General features: G+C 41.1%; 1 protein-coding gene across 11 annotated transcripts in view; it reads right to left on the bottom strand.

The window, feature by feature from the left end:
• The window catches only part of NTNG1 (netrin G1), a 210,175-nt gene that overhangs the window by 48,805 nt on the left and 140,825 nt on the right, over window positions 1–20,545 (bottom strand). For all 11 annotated transcript variants that reach the window (XM_081865942.1, XM_081865938.1, XM_081865944.1 and 8 more), the window contains exons 4-5: window positions 20,027–20,199; window positions 11,358–11,384 (exon numbers count right to left, since the gene is read on the bottom strand). In XM_081865942.1, the coding sequence (XP_081722068.1) occupies window positions 11,358–11,384; window positions 20,027–20,199 (200 nt within the window). The remainder of the gene's footprint in view (window positions 1–11,357; window positions 11,385–20,026; window positions 20,200–20,545) is intronic.

Below are 20,545 nucleotides of genomic sequence, written 5' to 3'. Positions count from 1 at the left end.
TCGATTACTGGTTGGTTTGCAACATAAAAATATAAAATGCATAGCATAATAGCAGAACACCCCATTGACATATTATATATTATAGGGTATGGTTTTCCTAATATAACACCATCTAGCTATATCACATGGCCACATTCAAGTTTATTTTTTCTTACTGCCCAATCCTAGGTGTGTTTATACAGAAGTATGCTCCAAATAACTCAGAGGGACTTGCTAGGAAAACATGCCTAGGATTGGGTTCTTACTTGTCTTAAAGTGAAGACGAAATTCTTCACTTTAAGAGTTTCATTCCATTTCCCACTCTGGCCAACCATTTGCTGCTGAATATGTTTTGAATTGTAGTTCTTCTATAATGACTACAATCAGATCCAGTGTGAGAGTAAATACTGTATTAAAAAGCCTTGCTTTTCTCTCTGTTCTTTTCTTTTTTTAGAAAAGGAAACTGTTAAGATCAGCTTACTGCTGCAAAAGCTAGAGTCAGGAGAAGTTACAATACGGTGCACAGGAGGTAGGGAAGAGCCCTCAGCAACGTGTGACAACTTTTGTGTGTGAGAAAGGGGAGGTGAATGTGAGAACAGGAGTGTTACAAGTCTCAAGGGTGTCCCTATTTTCATCCATGAAATGCTGGAAGATATGATAACACAGAAATGAAATGATGTTTTCTTCCCATTTCTTCTTTCAATAAGAACCCCTGCAATGCTTCAGAGATAATCTCATACATCTTAAAGTACAGGAACATAAGACTAAACCTGCTCAGTCAGACCAAAGGTCTATGTAGTCCAAGCTTTCTCTTTGTAGCCAGCCAGATGCCTTTGAGATATCGAAAAAGCAGGACATGAGAGTTACAGCGACTAGCAATCATACAGACATCGTAACTATTAGCTAGTGAAGGCTTTTCCTCTATGCGTTTATTTAATCGCTTTTTACAACTGCCTAAAGTTAGTGGCTGTGTCATGTTTCGTGATAGGGAATAAGAGTCAACCTACACAGAATCACTTGGTACAACTTTTTTACTTGGGCTGTACCACTTTCTACTCATGACAGGAGACCTCAGGTGTAGGCACTGTTCTACAAAAAGGAAACTTTCTGTGAATGGTTATGCAAGGCTGATAAAATAAACACTCTGATAGCAAATCTCAGCGTAGTTTATGGCCAGAATGGTTTCCCTAACACTCTTGAAAGAAGAGTGGGCAGGAGGGAAATCTTTCAGTGTCTCTGAATATTAGCTCTTTGGAAACTTCTGAATCCTCCTTTCCACAGAGCAAAAGATTTCATTTTTGCGCAGAGGTACCCAAACTTGAGATCCCACTGTAGCGTATTTTTAAAACCATGTTGGCCTCAAGTTATGTGGTTGACTTGCCACCATACTGATGAAACAGCCCACCTTGCAGAATGGTTGTTGCTTCCCTTCCCAGTATCTCATAATTCTAGTAGCAGGATCAGAGCAGTTTAAAAAAACACAGTTAAAAAAATTAAAATTAAAAAGCTTTTTTTAAAAAAGAAAGTTTCATTTGAAACTGTCTGGTTTGAAAAAAATGCTAACATGACACAAGCATGCTTTATGTAACTAGGAGCTAATAATGCAATTCTAACCATATCTACTCATAAGTAAATTCAGCAGACCTTACTCCCAGGTAAGTGGGGTTAGGACTGCAGTTTCTTATGGGTATGCTTTATTTAAAATGAGGGTGAATGTAATTTAGAGTGTAACAACCCAGCATTTAGCATATGATATCAGTAGCATTTTTCTCTGAATATAGCTTTTTTACTTGGGACGGAGGTGCTGGAAAGGCTTTTCTGTTGCTGCCCCCTCCTTTTTACTTCATTTTCTACAAATCTTTTTCCATATCTGGTTAATTAATGTATGTGTGCAGTATAAAGTCAATTTGTACATCTCATTAGTGTGAATTATTATGCCGAAGACAACTAGGCTTGCCAATATTGTAATCGATTACCGTAGCTGTGACTTTAACAGCAGCTTGTCATTCAGACATTAGCAAGTGGTTATATTTTTCTCCATGCTGTGAAAAGTGTCACCTGCAGATTATTATTTTTTGCACTCCAAGCAACCACTAAAGCCAGAAGAGGAGGCCTGTCTAGGCTTGTTTATCCAGTTGTCAACGTCATAGGCAGTATTATTTATTACTGAGCAAACGAAATGGTTAGGATAATTGAAAATCTTCTAATGCAAACAGAAATTATCTTGATTAGAATTACTAAATCAGTAGTATACCCTAGTTTCAACATTTACCTGCAATTGAAGATGGTGTCAAATCAAAGAAAATTATATTGGGTATGTAACAGCTCCCATATGATCACATTTGAAGAAAACAAAACACACAGTTCTTAACAAATACAGGCACCTCCCGATTTGCGTGGGGGTTGAGTTCCAAGTCACTGCGTGCTTGCGTGAAATCATGTGCAATCTAAACACCCCATTCTGCCCCTGCTCTGTTCTGCCCTACCCCATTGCGCCCTTCTAGTGATGTATTTTATAACGTTTCTGGGTCACATCCAATTTTAGTGCTGTGTGTGCGTGCCTAAAATGGGGGTTGCCTGTAAACAACTCCCTTCACCCTATGTTGCACCCGAAAGGGTGGAATTTGACATAGTTGTACGTAGGGGTACGTATGAACAGAAGGAGGTCTGCTCATGCAACAGGGCTTTCCTTATCTCCCTCAAACCCACCTAAACCTCTTCTGTGAGTTCCCCAAACTTCCAGGGAAGATTTAGGAGGTACAGAGGGAGGAGAACAGGGAAAGTTGTATGAGCGGACTTCGTTCCACTTATGCAACAACTTAGTTGAATCCTGGCCTAAGACATTTATGCTTACTTAGGAGTTAGATGCCCTTCAGTGTAATTCTGTGTCTATTTACTTAGATGTAACTCTACCTGAATTCAATGGGACTTACTCTTAGGTAAGCGTACATAGAATTGAGCCCTTAACCCATGGCTTCAGTGACATCCATGCCACACAGTGACTCTTGGCCACAATGGATCACTTGTGTGGGGTGGTGACCACCACCCCAAGGATCCCAGGAACTGTAGTCTCTGAAAGGTGCAAGCAGTTGTAGCTCTGTGAAGGACAGTTCCCAGGATTCTCTTGGAGGAAGTGCTTTAAATGTATGTTATGTATGCAGCTTTAATTGAGGGAAACTTTACATGAACCTCCAGTGGTGCGGGATAAACCACAGTGGCGGCGGCAGCAACCACGTTGCTAACTCCTATTATACATATTGGATCCGACTCCATAAATAGGCCTATCTCCCACTCAACTTAGTGGCAATTCCTTCTAAATAAATATGCATAAGACTGGACTGTTTGTTTGTTTTTAAATCCTTCAGCCTCTAGTGTTGGACGTGGTTCTTAGAGAGCACTTTGCTGGGTGGGCGGCAGGGCTCTTCAGAATTGGTGCCAGCCTTACATACAATATTAATTTATCTATTTCATTGTTTATGAAAAGTATTTATATCCTATCCTTCACCCCAATGTGGAGTCTATTAATATAGTAGTACAATGACAAATGTCAACATGGCCTGCAAAGTATATTAGGTTTAATATCTTGAGGACTAATTGGAAAACAGTTGTGTGTCCCTGCCCTCGTGTGTTTGTGTGTGTTGTTGTTGTTGTGGTTGTTGGGATGGGTCCTTTATAGCACCCTGGCCAAACACTGCACCTTCTGTTACCACAATACCCCCAGACACCCCCCCCAATAATTCCCTGTGGCAGAGGGACTTTGCTATTGGTTGGTTTACCACATTGCCAGCTTTCTAAAGACAACTGCCTTTCACTGTACAAAACAACACTTAGTGATTGCTGATCCACAGCCACTCATGCAGTAAAAGGATAGTTGTTCTTTTTCAAAGTGGAAAACATGAAGTAGTAGTAAGCTGGTTTTGAGAATTGACTCTGATATACTTCCTAACATGGTTTTAGAATGTTTGGCAGATGTTAGAGTCCAAACTTCATGCTTCACTTTGCATGGTCATAAGCGTCTATCCATTTTTAGGAGCAAGTCTAAGCAAGGACACATTTTGGTACAATTGTCTACTCTTAAGTCTTACTCAAACTAATGCCATAAGCAATATTTTCTGAAAAGGACAATCATCAGTTAGTTTTTCCAAAACAACAGCATCATCATATTACTTGTACAAATACTATATATTATGACCAAAGTAGATATGTCAATTAACACGTCAATTTCACTTTCTCATTTTCCCAACCTTAAATTTGGTTCATCCCCTTTCCTTATTTGCAAAATAAGAGGGGGGAAAGTATGCACAGGAATTTATCTGCATTTTTGCATCCCTTCTCCTACTAAACACATTTTAACACAATTTTGCCTAATTTATACATTTTCGCAAGCAGTTTCTCCTGATATAATATAGACGTGTATGTCATTTTGCCTAAGATATGTATTTTTGTATCACAATTTTTGGATGGAGAACGGAATGCCACTTGAAGAAAGAGTCACTTAATACTTGGGAAAGTGTAAACTAGATTGCTCACATTAAAATGTGAACCAAATTTCTCCCCTTCTCCTATGTAGTGTAGAAGAAATTTAATCAAGGAAAATAGTGTGGCATAAATGACTGAATCCTCCCTTCCTGAGGCCAGCAGCCAGGAACTGACCTGTCTGCCTATAGCTACTGCTATTACTACATTGACTGTTATTGCTGTTACTTTAAGAGGGAGATCCTGTTCATAGGTCTTACTTGGACCTTCAACTGTGTTTAAAATTTTATCCTAAGTCTGCACCATGTGTCTTGCAGCCAATAGGTTGTAAGATATGTGTGTCGTGTCTTTTACTCTTTCCATGAGCATTTGGGGAGGTGATTCCTCTGTCTCATCTCCAGTTCCATTTTGCAGCTTCAGATGGTTTACACAGATGTGAATGAGGGGAAGGGGGGGGGCAGAAAGAAGTAGTTTTTTCTTTCTCTTTCTTTCATATACATTTGATTTTCAAGCTTGGTTAGAAAAATTGTAGTGGCGTCCTACAGTTTTTGGGTTGCTCTATTGGTCCTGGATTGTGGTTAGCAGTGCTGCCTGCATTCTTGCTATTCAATCTGTATATTGTTATGAGTGTGTGTGCTAGACACCCTAAATTCCTGGGTCTAATCGGTGTTAGAATGTAATTACAATTTGGTGTTAAAACTGGTGGCTAGACCCATGTGTGTATTTGAGCTATGTACTAGAATAAGAGTTGGTCGACAGTGGAACAGACTCCCATGAGAGGTGGTGGGCTCTCCTTCCTTGGAGGTTTTAAAGCAGAGGTTGGATTACCATCTGCCATGTATGATCAAATTGAGATTCCTGCATTACAGGGCGTTGGACTAGATGGCCCCTGGGGGCCCTTTGAACTCCACAATTCTGAGATTCTCAGTTGAAGGGGAGAGTGTGCCTACTCATTTGCAAATAAGATTTGCCCTTGATCATTTGTCATCCTAATCACTCATTACCCTCAAGCTATCACCTCACAGAGGAACCTAGTCCTGGCTTAATGAGTTTTTGACACTATGTACTAGAATACATAGCATTGTCAGAAAGTTCTTCCTGATGTTTAGTCACAATCTCATTTCTTAAAACTTGAATCCATTGGATTGAGTTCTGTCCTCTAAAGCAGGAGAAATTAAGCTTTCTCCATCTTCCGTGTGACACCCCTTAGATATCTGAAGATGGCTATTTTATCTCCTTTTACAGTGGTGCCTCGCAAGACGAAATTAATTCGTTCCGCGAGTTGCTTCGTCTTGCGATTTTTTCGTCTTGCGGAGCGCGGATTCCCTGGGTATTAACGGTTTTATGAAAAAGGAAGCAAACCCGCAAGACGTTTTCGTCTTGCGAAACAAGCCCATAGGGAAATTCGTCTTGCGAAGCACTTCAAAAAACGGAAAACTCTTTCGTCTAGCTAGTTTTTCGTCTTGCGAGGCATTCGTCTTGCGGGGCACCACTGTAGTCTTTTCTTTTCCAAGTTCAACATACTGGAACTCCCTCAACCGTTCCTCATAAGGCTTGGTTTCCAGACCCTTGATCATCTTGGTTGTCTTCCTCTGTGCACGTTCCAGCTTGTCAACATTCTTCTTAAATTGTAGCACCCAGAACTGGACACAGAATAAAATATTACTTCCCTTGATTGGGACACTACACTTCTATTGATGCAGCCTAGAATAGCATTAGCTTTTTTCTTTCTTTCTTCTGCAACACATTGCTGACTCATGTGAAGCTTGTGGTTTACTAAGACCTCCTAGATCCTTTTCACATGTACTACGGGCAAGCCAGGTGCCTCATCCCCGTCTTATATTTGCACAGCTGGTTCTTCCTGCCTAACTGTAGAACCTTACATTTGTCCCTACTGAAATTCATTTTGTTAGTTTTGGCCCAGTTCTCCAGTCAGTTCGGTGAGTGGGTTCTTAAAATTGGAGAACGGAGTTATGCAACAGATATTGTAAGTAGTGGGCTAGAGAGAGTGTCAGAGAGCAACATTTGAGAACAATGGTTGAGGCGTCCTTAAAACCAAGGCTGCTGTGGCTAGGGGAGAAGTCAGAACCTCTTGGGGTGTGTATGCTGTTAACCCCTCCTTCATAGGCTTGGGTTGTATATATGTATAAATAAGCCTAAAGACACCACAGTTTCCTAATTTTCAAGAGGAAACACTGACGCTGAGTGAGCACATTAACCTCTGGAATCTCATATTGCTTGGAGATTAGGGTAGCATGTAACAATATATATGTACTTAAACATACTACTACGAGTATTCTACAATCTCCAATATCCTGTGGTCACAAGGAAACTGGACATGTATTGGAATGCCCTATTGTCTGGGGAAGTGTGGAACATTATTCTTGGTGGTCTGCAGTTTGTTCCACAGGAGAGGGCCCTACTGTGTTTCTGAAAGAGGTAATTGGAGGAAAAATGACACGACTGCAAACATCAGATTTAACGTCTGCTGACTTTGATTGCATTTGGTACTTCAGTACATTGTTTGTTTCTAAACTCTGACTTCTCTGTCAACGATAGCTTCGGAGGTGGTAATCACCCCCACAAAACTATCTGTGCATCATATCAATCCTATTTTCTGCGTAATTGTGCACTTTCTAACAAACTACTTAGCATAATTAGTGTCATGGTGTACTGCGGAATACAGATTAGATGCAGTAGTTTGCTAACAAACAACTGGTTCAAATCAGGGCTTTGAAATTCCAGGAAGGGGGGGGGGTTCAGGGGTGATGGCTTTTCTCTACCATGACGAGTGTGGCCACATAGATGTGATAGGCAGTGACAACATTGAGATGGAAGGCAGGGAACCAGAGAAAAACCCTGGCCAAACAGGCAGCGTGCACACAGCAAGGTGCGGTGGTGGGTTCCACTTTGTCACATTTTGTAATAGAGAAGGGTTCATAAGTGATGGCGTATAGCCCAACCTACACTTTACAGAGAATAAGCTAATAGGGTGGTATATGATTGAGAGAGAATTATGGACTTCACTTGTTAAATAGTAGTGTCACTTAAAAAAAAAAACACAATTTTTTTTACATGAAATATACTCACTGTATGTAGTAAACCAGTGCATTGGAAGAACAGTTTCAGCACAGTTCTTTCTCTGATGTCCTAGTTTTTGACATGCTCCGGTGTAGTTACATGGGACATGTGAAAAATATGGCTACTGTCTGAAGTGATGCAGTGCAGTTTCAACCTCATCTACATAATGCATAGAACACCCCTAAATTGCTGGTTGAGTGCAGAAAATGTGTAAAAGGGAAGGCATGAAGGAATGGACTTTAATCTTCAGTGTTCAGTCTCAAAAGTATTTTTGACAGGTTCGTCTATACCATGATTATTTAACGATGGTCAAAGTAAGGTGCTCTGTAGGCATAACTGATCATAAAAGCTTTACAGTATTCTGAAATTGGTTTTGGGACTCATTAATTGCTAACCATCTCACTATCAGCTATCCCCCCGCCCCCAAGCCAGTGCTGAAAAGATCAGCGTTGGAATCAAATGTGCTGGAAATGATCAAAGAACCTCTTATTCAATTGATAGACAACAGCAGGTACAAATGACCTTAATGGGGAAAGCTCTGATTTAATTTTTTGTGTAGATGATCAGAAAGGATGTGTTTACTTAACAACCACTCTTTGCATTGCACTTAAGCATTAATGATGTGCTGCTTTAATACAAGATCCTTTGAGATCAAAGTGAATACAGAATTATACATATATGTTACGCACCAATATATACATATTTTATTCTTCCTTGGGCATGCTTTTGATCATCTTAGTCTTATGGATGATACATGAACATCTGTTGCAATGGATTTTCTTTGTATGCTGGATGTTTTGTGTTCATTTCCCCCCTCTCTCCACTAAACTGAGGAAAGCTCCAGGCATACAGAAGCCAATATACGCAGTTCAGTGTTTTCTAGCAAGCGATATTAAATGCACTACCTGAGAATAATCTATTCCCAGCTGAGAGAGGAAAAACCTCCTGGAATGAACACAAATATTGCATTAGCATAGACAAAAGAAGAAATCACACAGAATCCATTAAAGCAGCCTGATGTTATTAATCTTGTTTGGCATGTGTGTGTGAACACACACAATTTGCAGTCCAGTGAATCTCAGTAGATCAGAATGGGGAAAACACTGGGTTGTATCCACTGTTAGTCCTACTCAGAGCACACCCACTGAAATTAATAGGCATGTCTAATGTAGGTGCATCAATTTCAATGTGTCTCCTCTAAGTATAACTTGGATGCAACCCTCTATTATTTATGAATGGTATTTTATGCATCAAAAAGTGCTCATATTTGAATGGACACTTGTTGAAGTGAAACCTATTCCACATTTCCTCTTAAGGGTATCTAAAAGGGATTATTTGTGAACTAAGGCTATGCAACAAATTTGAAGAAGCCATATTTGTCAATAGTCACCTGACCACCTGTTCAAAGCAGGAAGTACCTCTAGGAGAGCAGGCAAGGTTGATTGCCCCCCCCCCCCTTTGTAGGGACTAACAGATAACATGAGCTACTGACTATTTTGGAAGGTCTGTGACGGGGGGACTCTGAAAGGTTAGCACAACTGAAATAATTCTCTTTTTAGCAAAGGCAATTGATACTAACTACACCACTGCTAAAAGTGTCAAAATTCAAAGAGGTCAGCAATGCATCCTTTCAGTTCATCTTGGATTAATCCAAGTCTATATGAGTTTCCCAATTAAGAGTCCAAGGCCAACATCTGCTGATGCTCAGAGATGGCGAATGCAGTGAAGAAAGCTATATGGGAGTGTAAAGTGAATGTCACAACCACACGAGTGCATGCAAGACAATACCAACAGTCTGTAGCACAAGAACTATTTTTACCATTTATCCATTTCTGTTAGCTATGGTAATGGATTTTTGTTTGGCTACGAACCATAAGATTTCTCCTCTGGCTTCCCTTAGGCTCCTCCCCACTTTTCTTTGCATCAAATAACACAACCAGATTCATTGTCAGGGCTTCACACCACTGTGCATTTGCAGTCAGAACTATGCTGAGGAGGATACTAGGGCAGAAAAAATACATAGCACTTTTCTCCTGCATAATGCTAACACTAATTTTCATTGCAAGGAAAATGGCTACTTTAACATTTAAGCCAGTACAAAAATGGACACAGAGCACCACATGCATTCATGACAAGGCTAGTTTTGAATGCATTTAGCATGCTATGTGGTGCTTAACAAATCAGCCCTAAGCCTATTTATGAGCTGGAGAAAACTGAGTTGACTTATAAATGCACGGTCAGGCCTCTCAATTTAGAAGAAGAAATGCGGCTGATAAATTATCAGGTCACTGTTTTTCAGCCAGATGTCAGGTATTGCAAATCTTCTGTCGGTAGTTAAGAAATGCATAAGGGTACTGCATAGCACAAAATCTGGACACAATCCAGCCAAAGTGGATTTAAATCCCATTCGTTTTAAGCATGTGCCTAACTCTCCTGTTGAAGTCAGTGGCATTTAAAATTGAGAGAAGCTAGATCTGACTAACTTGTTTAAAGCTTGTGCTGAAAAGAAATACGATACTTCCTAGCATGGCTGCAAAGATCTACCAAGGCCTGTTTCTCTCTTTCCTACTTTTGTGTAAAGTAGATCACATGCATCACAGCATCATGGAGAATAGAAGGCCTGTGCACACTTGCCACATTCCCAAACAAACTCCCTTCTCTTAGCTAGTTTCTAATTTGCATCACATACAGAGTGAGAAGGGAGGATTTAGGAAGTGAGCACAGACTCCTCTTTCCCCATAATGCTATTGAGCACTGCCTCTACTTAAGCCAAGATGGAGAGAGTGAAAATGGGGCTCTATTTAGCCCTATGGGAATTACTTTTCAACCCTATGGAGTTCATGGGGATTACGCTGCCTATAAGCACTACACTTGCATTAAAAAGGATTGTTCCCAAAGTGCATATGCTGTGTTTCCCATGTCACTACTTTACTGTATAAGACATTCAGTGACTGAGTACACTTTATCAGCACTTGGGATTCTTTAGTATAAAGTTCCAAATTTATTTACTGTGAGATCATGCCAGATTTCTTAAGTAAAACCTGAGTATCTGACTTAGGGTAAAAATGAGATAAGTTATACATGTAGAAAAGGTGTTGAATAGAAATACTCATTTCAGGGACAAGGTGCCTTCAGTTTTCATCTTTTATTTATTGTCTAGAGAAGGGCATTCTATAAATCTTCTCTAGCAGGAGTTATTGGCCTCATCTGCATGTAATGCTAAGCAAAATCATGCCGTAGCTGGATGAGCAAGTGTATGGTCACCCAGGAGGAAAATCATGTCCATTTTGCTTATCCTCTAGTCCTGGAAAATGATAGTATTGACTTATCAGATATCTATGCCACCCTTCAAAGAAAAATAAAAAGGGTGGTTTGCAGATTTGAACCTAATTTGGAACAATTACAATAAAATTTTCAATGTAATCTGGACTGGCTATAGTGAAGGATCTCTAAATACAGTCCTGGCAGTTTGAAGAGTAGTTGGTTTCCTCTGCTGTGCTTGTTTGAAAGCAAATAATAAAGGATTCTGCTTTCATTCACTGCCAAACTTGAAAAATATTAGATGCGTATCATTTGAAATCCCTTAATTTGCAAAAAATGTCTGTTTAGAAATCACAATCTGCACTGGCTGTTGCGTTATGAGGTGTGTTCCTCTGAACATAAATATCTAAGATGTGCAAATGCAGCAGGAATATTATTAATATTTCTCCAGTTACCACAACTGCAGGTTTCAGGGAGAACAGAAATAGATGTTGGAAAAATAGATTTTCAGAGGCTGAACAACAAGCAAAGCTGGCCTAAGTCTGTTCTGTATTACTTACTACCAATGCTGGAAATACTGGGCATACCTGAAAAGAAAAGAGAGAATTTTGGTTAGGGATGCAGATATATTGATGTATATTTTATATTACTGCATCAGTAGACTTCATTGTTATAGCAGCAGCACCAAGGGCAAGTTCTAGCCAAAGGCTAGCATTTCACAGTCCCATTGAATTCTATGGGTGAATGAAGCACATGTTGCTGAACTTTAAAAAGTGCTTAATTTTGCCTCCATCACTTGTTAAGTTCATCCAAATCTTCCATGTGTAAGGGCAAAGTGGAACAGTTAACAAAGAAATAATTGTTTCTGAAGATTCTGGGTTTCTGTGCAGCTATTACATTACATTAAATTAAATTAAATTAAATATAAGCCATTTGCAAGCAAGCAAACATATTTGTCTTGCTTTCAGGCAAAAATTGTATTTCATGTTTATGTAGGTAATACAACAAATATTGCCATTGTTGCAGTATGGATTTCTTTGGCCCCCTGTTGATAATTGTTTACTGTATTATAGTTACCTTTTGTCTTTGCTTTGAACCTACTAGAGTTAAACCACATTGTGTATATACATGCGTGTGTGTGAGAGAGAGAACATATAGCTCATAATGATCTTTGTACTACTCTCAAATTCAATTAAAGTTGGGGAGTTGCCCATTAATACCTTCGAATTCTGGATTTTGAATAGTGCCACTGAATATGGAGATGAGCATTTTTATGCTCAGAGGTAAGGCTGTTACTCCAAGAAAGGAAACAATTCTTTGTAACTGCTTGCAAAATGCTCAAACAACTTGTAATTAATAAATATTTCACTTGCTGGCTTTAGAAAGCAACAGGATTTTTTAAAAAAATCAAATAAAAATATCATTTGAAGCCAGTTAGTCATCCCACCTCTAATTTCTTTGCACTTGCAGACAATATCATGCTAGGAAAACAGCCAGCTAATGATCTCATGCAATCGAGCATTTTTCAAAATGACCTTATTTTCAATGAGGTTCAGGTGCTATGTAGGAGGCTCCCACAGTGGTTAATACATGCCAGAACTTGTGGGCGTTTGGGAATGTTATTTATGTCCAATGTGTGAGAAATCACTGGAAATTGCAAACAGAGCATACGTTTCTCTCATTAACCTTCATTATCTGTATCACAGCTATTTGGCTTTCCTGTTTCACAATTTGGTAATGGCAACAGCAAACTCCTCAGTATTGTATTATGAAGGGTGGCTTGTCCTCAGTGGTGGCTGCTGACTACTAGGCTGGTGCAGGTAGAAAACAGGGCAGAGGCAGAGGACAGAGCAGGTAGGCAAAGCCAGGGTTAAAAATTGGCAGGGGTTCACTTGAAACAGAGGCACAGACACATTTGACCCAGACAGACAGACAGACAGACAGACAGACAGACACACACACACACACACACACAGAGAGAGAGAGAGAGAGAGAGAGAGAGAGAGAGAGAGAGAGAGAGTTTAGGTAGTGGGGAAGGAGAAGGAGCAAGGCCAGGGGATGTGAAGGGAGAGTAGGATAGATGTTAAGGGATGGAGGGGGAAGAGTGAGACTAGGGGCTGTGATGTTGAAGAAATATTGAGGTTAGAGCAGTGGTTGTCAAAGGGTGTGCTGCACTACACTGGAGAGGATGGCAAGTGTGCTGGGAAGATTCAAGGACAAAGAAACATTTAAACATTTTGGTGTAGTATAACATTCTATCTATCTATCTGTCTATCTATCTATCTATCTATCTATCTATCATCTGTCATCTCCATCCATCCATCCATCTGCAGTCATACCCTGGATCCCTTGTGCTTGAAACATTTTGGCTCCCGATCGCCACAAACCCGGAAGTGAGTGTTCTGGTTTGCGAATGTTCTTTGGAACCCGAATGGCCTTGGTTTCCAAACGTTTTGGAAGTCGAACAGACTTCTTGAATGGTTCCCATTCAACTTCCGAGGTACTACTTATATTAATTTGCAAAACATGGATAGATATATTTTCAAAATGACAGAAAAAGCATCAAGTGATACTGAGGACAAACCTAGTTGTTGTTTATAATTATATCTTGGGAATGATGCATGTTCATATTTAACTGCATTGCTTTATACTTCTGGAAGTCCCATGATCATATTATGAAGCCGTTCTATGTTACAAATCAAGCACCACTAGTTGTTGTTTCTTTTTGTTTTCCAATGTAGTTCTTAGCAAGGAAAAAAAATTGGTGTGGCGTGAGCAACTTTTCATTATGCAAGTATGGCCCAGAGGGGGAAAAAAGTTTGGAAACCACTGGGTTAGAGTGTGGGGAATGAGAGAACCAGGGTGTGAGGAGGTGGAAACAGAGACTAGGGGGTGCAAGGGGCCAGAAATAGCAATACTAAAGAGGAGAAGAAAGAACAAGGGGCCAGGAGCTGCAGAAACAGAGAGGCTAAAGCGTGGGGAAAGCTTTTCTGTGCTCCAGTTCAGCAGTAAAGAACAGGTTTTCCTGGGGAATGCAGTGGGGCAAGTGGACCCATGCCTGGAAAGGATGGGGCAAGTGGAAAAACCTCTCGGACCCATGCTTTTTAGGCTTCGGACAAGTGGAAGCGTGGAAGAGCCCAATGTGATTGGCTGAAAGTTTTCTCCAAGTGGCCATTTTTCGTTGAGATTGGAAACATTTGCCTGATCATAACAGTTATTTGCATCAAGTGATTTGTTCCATTCCAACACCCACAACCAATATATTGCACTGTAACATGCAAACATGCTTTGCAGGAGGAGGAGGAGGAGAAGATTTTCTACATGCATTCAGCTCTTTGTGTGATGGGAGTTGTCGGATAAAAAAGTCCCAAAGAAAACAGGTTTGCATCAGGAACACTGATGCTTTAGCTGGTAGAATATATTTATAATGAGCTGAAAAGAAAAATACACAAACAAATAGCTGAATGGTTTGATGAGGCAGCTAAATGTCTCAAAATTATATACCATGCATTAAGAACTGTTAATTATATTATTAAAATAGCCAGTTTGCATTGCCAGTTTCCGGTGCCAAAATAATAAATTACACCATACAATCAAGGCAGCAAGTAAACCCAAACAGTGTTGCAAAAGCAGAGAAACAAACAAAAGAAGCCCAAGTAAAAGTTTCTGCAATAATGTTACAATATGAAAGGCTTTCTGCAGGCAAATAACACTCTATTATTGAAACCCTGGGTTCCTGTGAGATTATCTGCAATGCAGAATAAGTTTCTTATCGCTACACCTATGGGCAATGCTGTTTTCTCACCTGTGGGTAAGTATACTTAGCAGCATGGCTGGCATAAGGGACAGAGTAACTTTTGTACAAATGAAAGCCAAATTCAAGGTTGGATGGATTGTCATGATTAGGAGCAAAGCCATCCCTCTCTGAGCCTATGCGTCTAAAATCAGTTTGGTTTGTTACATTTGTACAAGTTTGTTTGTTAGATGCTGCAAATGATACAAAATCGCAGGTGAGGCAACGTAAGATTGCAATCAATCTGGAGGGGGTTTCTCCCCCAGTCACATTGCCTAATAAATGCCCATACTACATATTTTGAGGCAAATATACTGCACATTGTCCCCCTTTATGTCAGTAATATACCAGCTGTGAAAAATCCAAGATTTCAAGAAGTCTGAGGATATCAACTCCTTTTCCACTTCCCCTCTACCAATTTGTTTGTCTAGGGTAGATCACATTGTGCTTCAAGCAAAGGGACAGGCAGAAAACAAAGGAGAACTGTACCAGATTTTAGCTGAGTTTGACAGCTCTGTCAGACACTAGGACTTATGATTTATTGTGTGGTAGTCAACGTTCATGACTGATGAAAGTCTGAAGGTACTTGCTCCTATCTTCTAGCACATGTTTGGCTGAAAACACTCCAGATTTCACCCGCAACCCCACTTTAGTGGAAATTTGATGGTGTACAAGAGATGCAGGAAAACTCCGCCTCTGATCATGTTTGCTAATCCCTTTAGTGATACCTCTGCATGCTAAGTATTTGTTTAAGATTTGTGAAGTATATATTGCATTGCAAGAGCTTGAGAGTGTCTATGTATAAGAGGGACTCAATCACTAGGGAGACACCTGGACAGCTGCATAAAGGATGTAGGATGCTCCTGTCTACAAGGAGCAACTGAGAGGCAGAGCAGAGTTGGAAGCTGAGGAACTGTGTTTTTCCATGCAGCATCACTCAAGCTGAGTGATTCTGAAGCCTTTTCTAGGCTGTGAATTCTCTGTGCGAGGAGGGAGGGGAGAATCCTGTGAATTTCAAAATGTATCGTGAACATAGCTTTAAAGTATTAACTCTGTGATCCAAAGTGTCTGTTTTTCTAAAAGTTAATGCTCTTACAAAATGTTTTTCCCTTCTTTTTGAAGGTTCACTCCCCCCCCTGCCTGGTAGGAATTTTATCATAATTTCATGCCCTCCCTGCCCACACTTCATGGTTTGTTACTTAGTCTATTACTTTCACATTAAACTTGATAAGGTCCTGCTTCCTGTGATATTCATTTTGGAGGTTTGATTCCTCACAGCTGCTGCTTTGAAGTGCAAGATAACATTTGGAACATGGCACATTGCTGCTGTTTTTTTCCTTTAACTTTTCATTTAGCTGCGGCACATAACCCTGTTTCTTCAAAATAACTTTTCAGTGAATGGTTATTTCCAAAGCCAGATTTTTTTTTTTTTTACTTTTATACAGGGCAAAACTCCGGACTTTTTATAAAAAGCAACTAATAACTTCTACTCCAAAAAGGTTTGATGGCTTATTCTCCGCTTGCTCCTTTTCCCCACCCCTCTCCCTCTGAGGGATTTAGGTACATAAGTCAAATTAGCAAGGATCCGAGTTAATGTATAACTCGCTTGCCTGCATGGCAGAACAGTTTCATGGATTTCTTGCTTTTTTATGTTCCTTTCTTCTTTTTGTACCTCTTCCTGTCCCCAATCTGAAGTCTGTATTGTGCTGCTCTCAATACTATTAGTCAGAGGGATGAATGTGCATGAAATGATCCAGCCAAAAGCTAAGCACTTATAAGTCCCATTGATTTAAAAGAGAGAATTAAGCACCAGCTTTAATCTCTCCCATTTAAACTGTTAGGACTTCAGAGTACTTAACTTTGGCTGTATCATGCTCATCATTTTCAAATAACTGAATATTAGTACTTTTGGTTAAGCATTTATCCTGGTCCAGCAAGCAGACCATAATACTGGGTGCCATCCACAAATGCAAAAAGAAGTTCCTGTGTGAAGACCTCACAGTAGATGAAAAGCACAGTGTACAAGCTTAACATAACTGGATCCAAGTAACGATCATTGGATGTGGGTTTTACATGGCTGTTTGGGGAACAAAATAAGGCATATACGGTATACCAATGATCCATGAATGTAAATAAAAAAAGAGGAGCTCTTGAGACCATACACCACACTTGAATCTAACCCAACATCCAATGCTGGGCACAATTCAATTACACAGTAAAGTGTAAGGATGTGCATGGCAGTGGGGCTAGTCTTTGTAAAAGGGAGAACTGAAAAAAGCAAGCAGAATGAGGTGTGTGCGTGCGTGTATATGTGAAGGTGAAAATGAGGGTGCAAAGGGAGGCTTGCAGAAAAGAGGGAGCAGGGGGAATGGGGGTGCAGATGAAAGCAGGGGCATGAATGTGTCTGCAGAATAGGAGAGGATGTTTGCTTCAAAATGGGGGGAAGGTGAAAAGGGTGCCTAGTGGTTGCAATGTGAGAGAGGAGGAATATTCAGGAGGCTACCATGGTGGCTGTGTGCAAGCAGGGGGTGCTGCATAAAAGGAAGGGGTGAGGACAGTGGGGTGAGGGTGAAAATGGGTGCAATGCAGGGCTGCAGAAAAGTGGCATCAGAAATGGAGTAGGGATGGTGAAAAGTGAGCTTGTTCGTTGCATGGGGTAGGAAGGGGAAGCTCTAGGAGATTAATTGTGGGGTTGGCGAGCAAAGTGAGCAGAGATGCGGCACCAAGTAATACCATAGAAACAAACTCAAGCAAAACCACTGGTCTTCTGTGATGACCTATTTGTGACAAGGAGTAGCTCACAGGCAGTTGTTTATCATGGTTAGGCAGCAGCTGTAAGATATGCCCTGTTACACTTGGTTGAATAGGATTCTTGATGTCATATTATCTATGTCACAGATGAAACTGTTTCTGCATTTTTATTTGGAGGTTTGTATGTCTCTGTTAGGGACGCGGGTGGCGCTGTGGTCTAAACCACAGAGCCTAGGGCTTGCCGATCAGAAGGTCAGCGGTTCAAATCTCCGCGATGGGGTGAGCTCCCGTTGCTCAGTCCCTGCTCCTGCCAACCTAGCAGTTCAAAAGCACATCAAAGTGCAAGTAGATAAATAGGTACCGCTTCAGCGGGGGAAGGTAAACGGCGTTTCTGTGTGCTGCTCTGGTTCGCCAGAAGTGGCTTAGTCATGCTGGCCACATGACCCGGAAGAAGTATGCCGGCTCCCTCGGTCAGTAAAGTGAGATGAGCGCCACAACCCCAGAGCTGTCCACGACTGGACAGGGGTCCCTTTACCTTTATGCTTCTGTTGCATGAAAGTATGAACCTGCGCAAGCTAGTGTAGGCCAGTGAAAGTAATAGTTAGGGAGCAGTTAGCAAACTAAATTTTGCTCAGAGTAAAGGTAAAGGTAAAGGTAAAGGTAAAGGAACCCTGACAGTTAGGTCCAGTCGCAAATTTCTCTGGGGTTGCGGTGCTCATCTTGCTTTACTGGCAGAGGGAACCAACGTTTGTCTGCAGACAGTTTTTCCGGGTCATGTGGCCAGCATGACTAAGCTGCTTCTGGCACTGCACAGAAATGCTGTTTACCTTTCCGCCGGAGCGGTACTTATTTATCTACTTGCACTTTTACGTGCTTTCGAACTGCTAGGTTGGCAGGAACTGGGACCGAGCAATGGGAGCTCACCCCGTCGCGGGGATTCGAACCGCGACCTTCCGATCGGCAAGCCCTAGGCTCAGTGGTTTAGACCACTGTGTCACCTGCGTCCCTTTTGCTCAGAGTAGGCCCATTTAAATCAACACCCAACTTAGGTCTATTTATTTCAATGGGTTTAGTCTGAATATGACCCCAGATGTTTGGCTCAACTTCCATCAGTCCCAGCAAGAAAAGCCAACGGTCAGGAACAATGGGAGTTGTAGAGGGCACCACACTGACTACCAATGGGGTTGGGGTGTTGGACTCCAACTGGAGACACCCAGGTCCAAATCCCTGCTCAGCCATGAAGCTCACTGGACCCTGGGCCACTATTTCAGCCAACCTACCTCACAGGATTGTTCAAAGGATAATATGAGTGGGGGAAACAACAAACATTGCCTTGATCATGTTTGAGGAAGGGTGGGACATAAATGTAACAGTTTACACCAGTTGTTCCAAATCAGCTTATTACTGAGGTCCCCTTATTTTTAAAAAGCCAAGCCACGGACACCCTACCTTTGAAAATTTTGATAACTCCATGGTTGTTACCTCTGCAAAGCAACTTTCTGAACAAAATGTGGGGTAGCCCCGAATAAGCAAAGGATTTTAGGTATACTAAAAAAACAGACTAGGGCTGAGCAATATCTGGTTTCCAACATCGTGATATATCAGCAGCTAAACAGCATGATATTCCGATATATCACGATGTCTGAAATGGGAGATCAGGCGTGGGGATGAGGGAAGGAGCAGTTGCAGAGATCTGGCGGGTGAAGGAAGGAGAGGAAGCAGTCACCTTCACTGCATGGTTTGAGTGGGAAGGGATGGGGGTGCATCAGGTCGCCTTCAGTGGCAGCCAGTGAAGATGTGCATCTACTGTGGCTGCTGCTGCTTTCCTGCTGACTGAGGGAAAATGCTCCACCTCCATGCCAGGGGAAGGTAGTGCCCGGTGCCTTGAAGTGAGGGCGATCAGCTGCCCTGTTCTCTGTCAGCGTGAGGGGAAGGAAGGCCTCGCAATCGGCTGCCCTGCCCTCCCTCACACGAGGAGCAATACATTGCTGTGTATTGCTGGATCAAAATCATTACTGCGATGTGATTTCAAAACCGATTTTGGCTAACTTATTGAAAAATCTCACAAGACCATAAAATCTGTGATATTACCGGGCAAAAATGACAAGAATTTAGTTGGGGAGAGGCAAGGGATGGAGCTGTGGACCCCTAATTGGGAACCACTTGTTTACACAGTGATTCTGTTATAGGCTTATCATGTGCTTTTATCATGTGAACAGGAAATGAACAATAGAAATTTCAAATGACCAAACTACATTAAGAATGCCCAAAGAATGAGATGTTGGCATTCTACTGAATGCGATAGCAAGTATGAAATATGTGGAGAAGGAAATTTGGCGCTTACATTTATTAAAATGCTACATATGAGTGGATATCACAATTTTGAGGTTATTTTTTAAAAAAAACACCAGGCAGAGCTGGGTTTTTTAAAGTTTAGCTTCTAATCCTTTGCACACTTACTTGGGAATAAACCCACCAAACACAGGGGTAATGGGCATGTTCATTTGCTCCCAAATAAAAACGCACATGACTGGTTAAAGTTCTATTACTCCTTTAAGCTATAATGTTTTAGGATGTTTTGAGTTTGGCTGATGTGCTCTCTTAGGATCATTTTTTTACCCACAAGGCCAGAGGCCAAAACGTATCATCACTACCGTGGCAGTTCTGCTGTGCACAAGTACTCACAGATATTTGCTGTGCCCTTAGGAATGGGAAGATATGAGCCTGCACTCCAAGGCCGGCCCTGATAGTTCTTCTTGCATTTCCCACAGTCTGGGCCTGTTGTGTTGTGCTCACATTCACATAACAATTTTTTGTTTTCTTCTCTGCAGCCGGTGGCATGGAGATTACACTTGCACCTAACAAAAGAAAAGGCAAGGTGTTATCACAAGTGGAGATTTCATTTCAGGATGTTGTGTTCCAAACTGAAGACCAGCTCTTGGCAAGAAACATCTACATAACAAAACACTCTGCTCTTGTTGTTGCTGGTTTAACTTCTGTTGGTTTGTTGTTGTTTTTTTAAGCCTCCCAGCACTGTTTCAAATTGCTTTCATACATAAATGCTGTGGCAGTTGGATATTGCTGTTTGGTGTGTACTAATCAAACAAAAAGTAACTACATTAAAACTTTCAGATCTGGTTCTCTTAAGCCCTGTGCTCAAATCAACATAGCTCCTTATAATTAACAAGTGTATATTATATCCCA

This window comes from Podarcis erhardii (genome assembly GCF_964252035.2).
Source record: "Podarcis erhardii genome assembly, chromosome: 6".
Taxonomy (NCBI): domain Eukaryota; kingdom Metazoa; phylum Chordata; class Lepidosauria; order Squamata; family Lacertidae; genus Podarcis; species Podarcis erhardii.
Note: the sequence above shows the minus strand (reverse complement) of the source record. Positions and strands in the feature narration are given on the sequence as shown.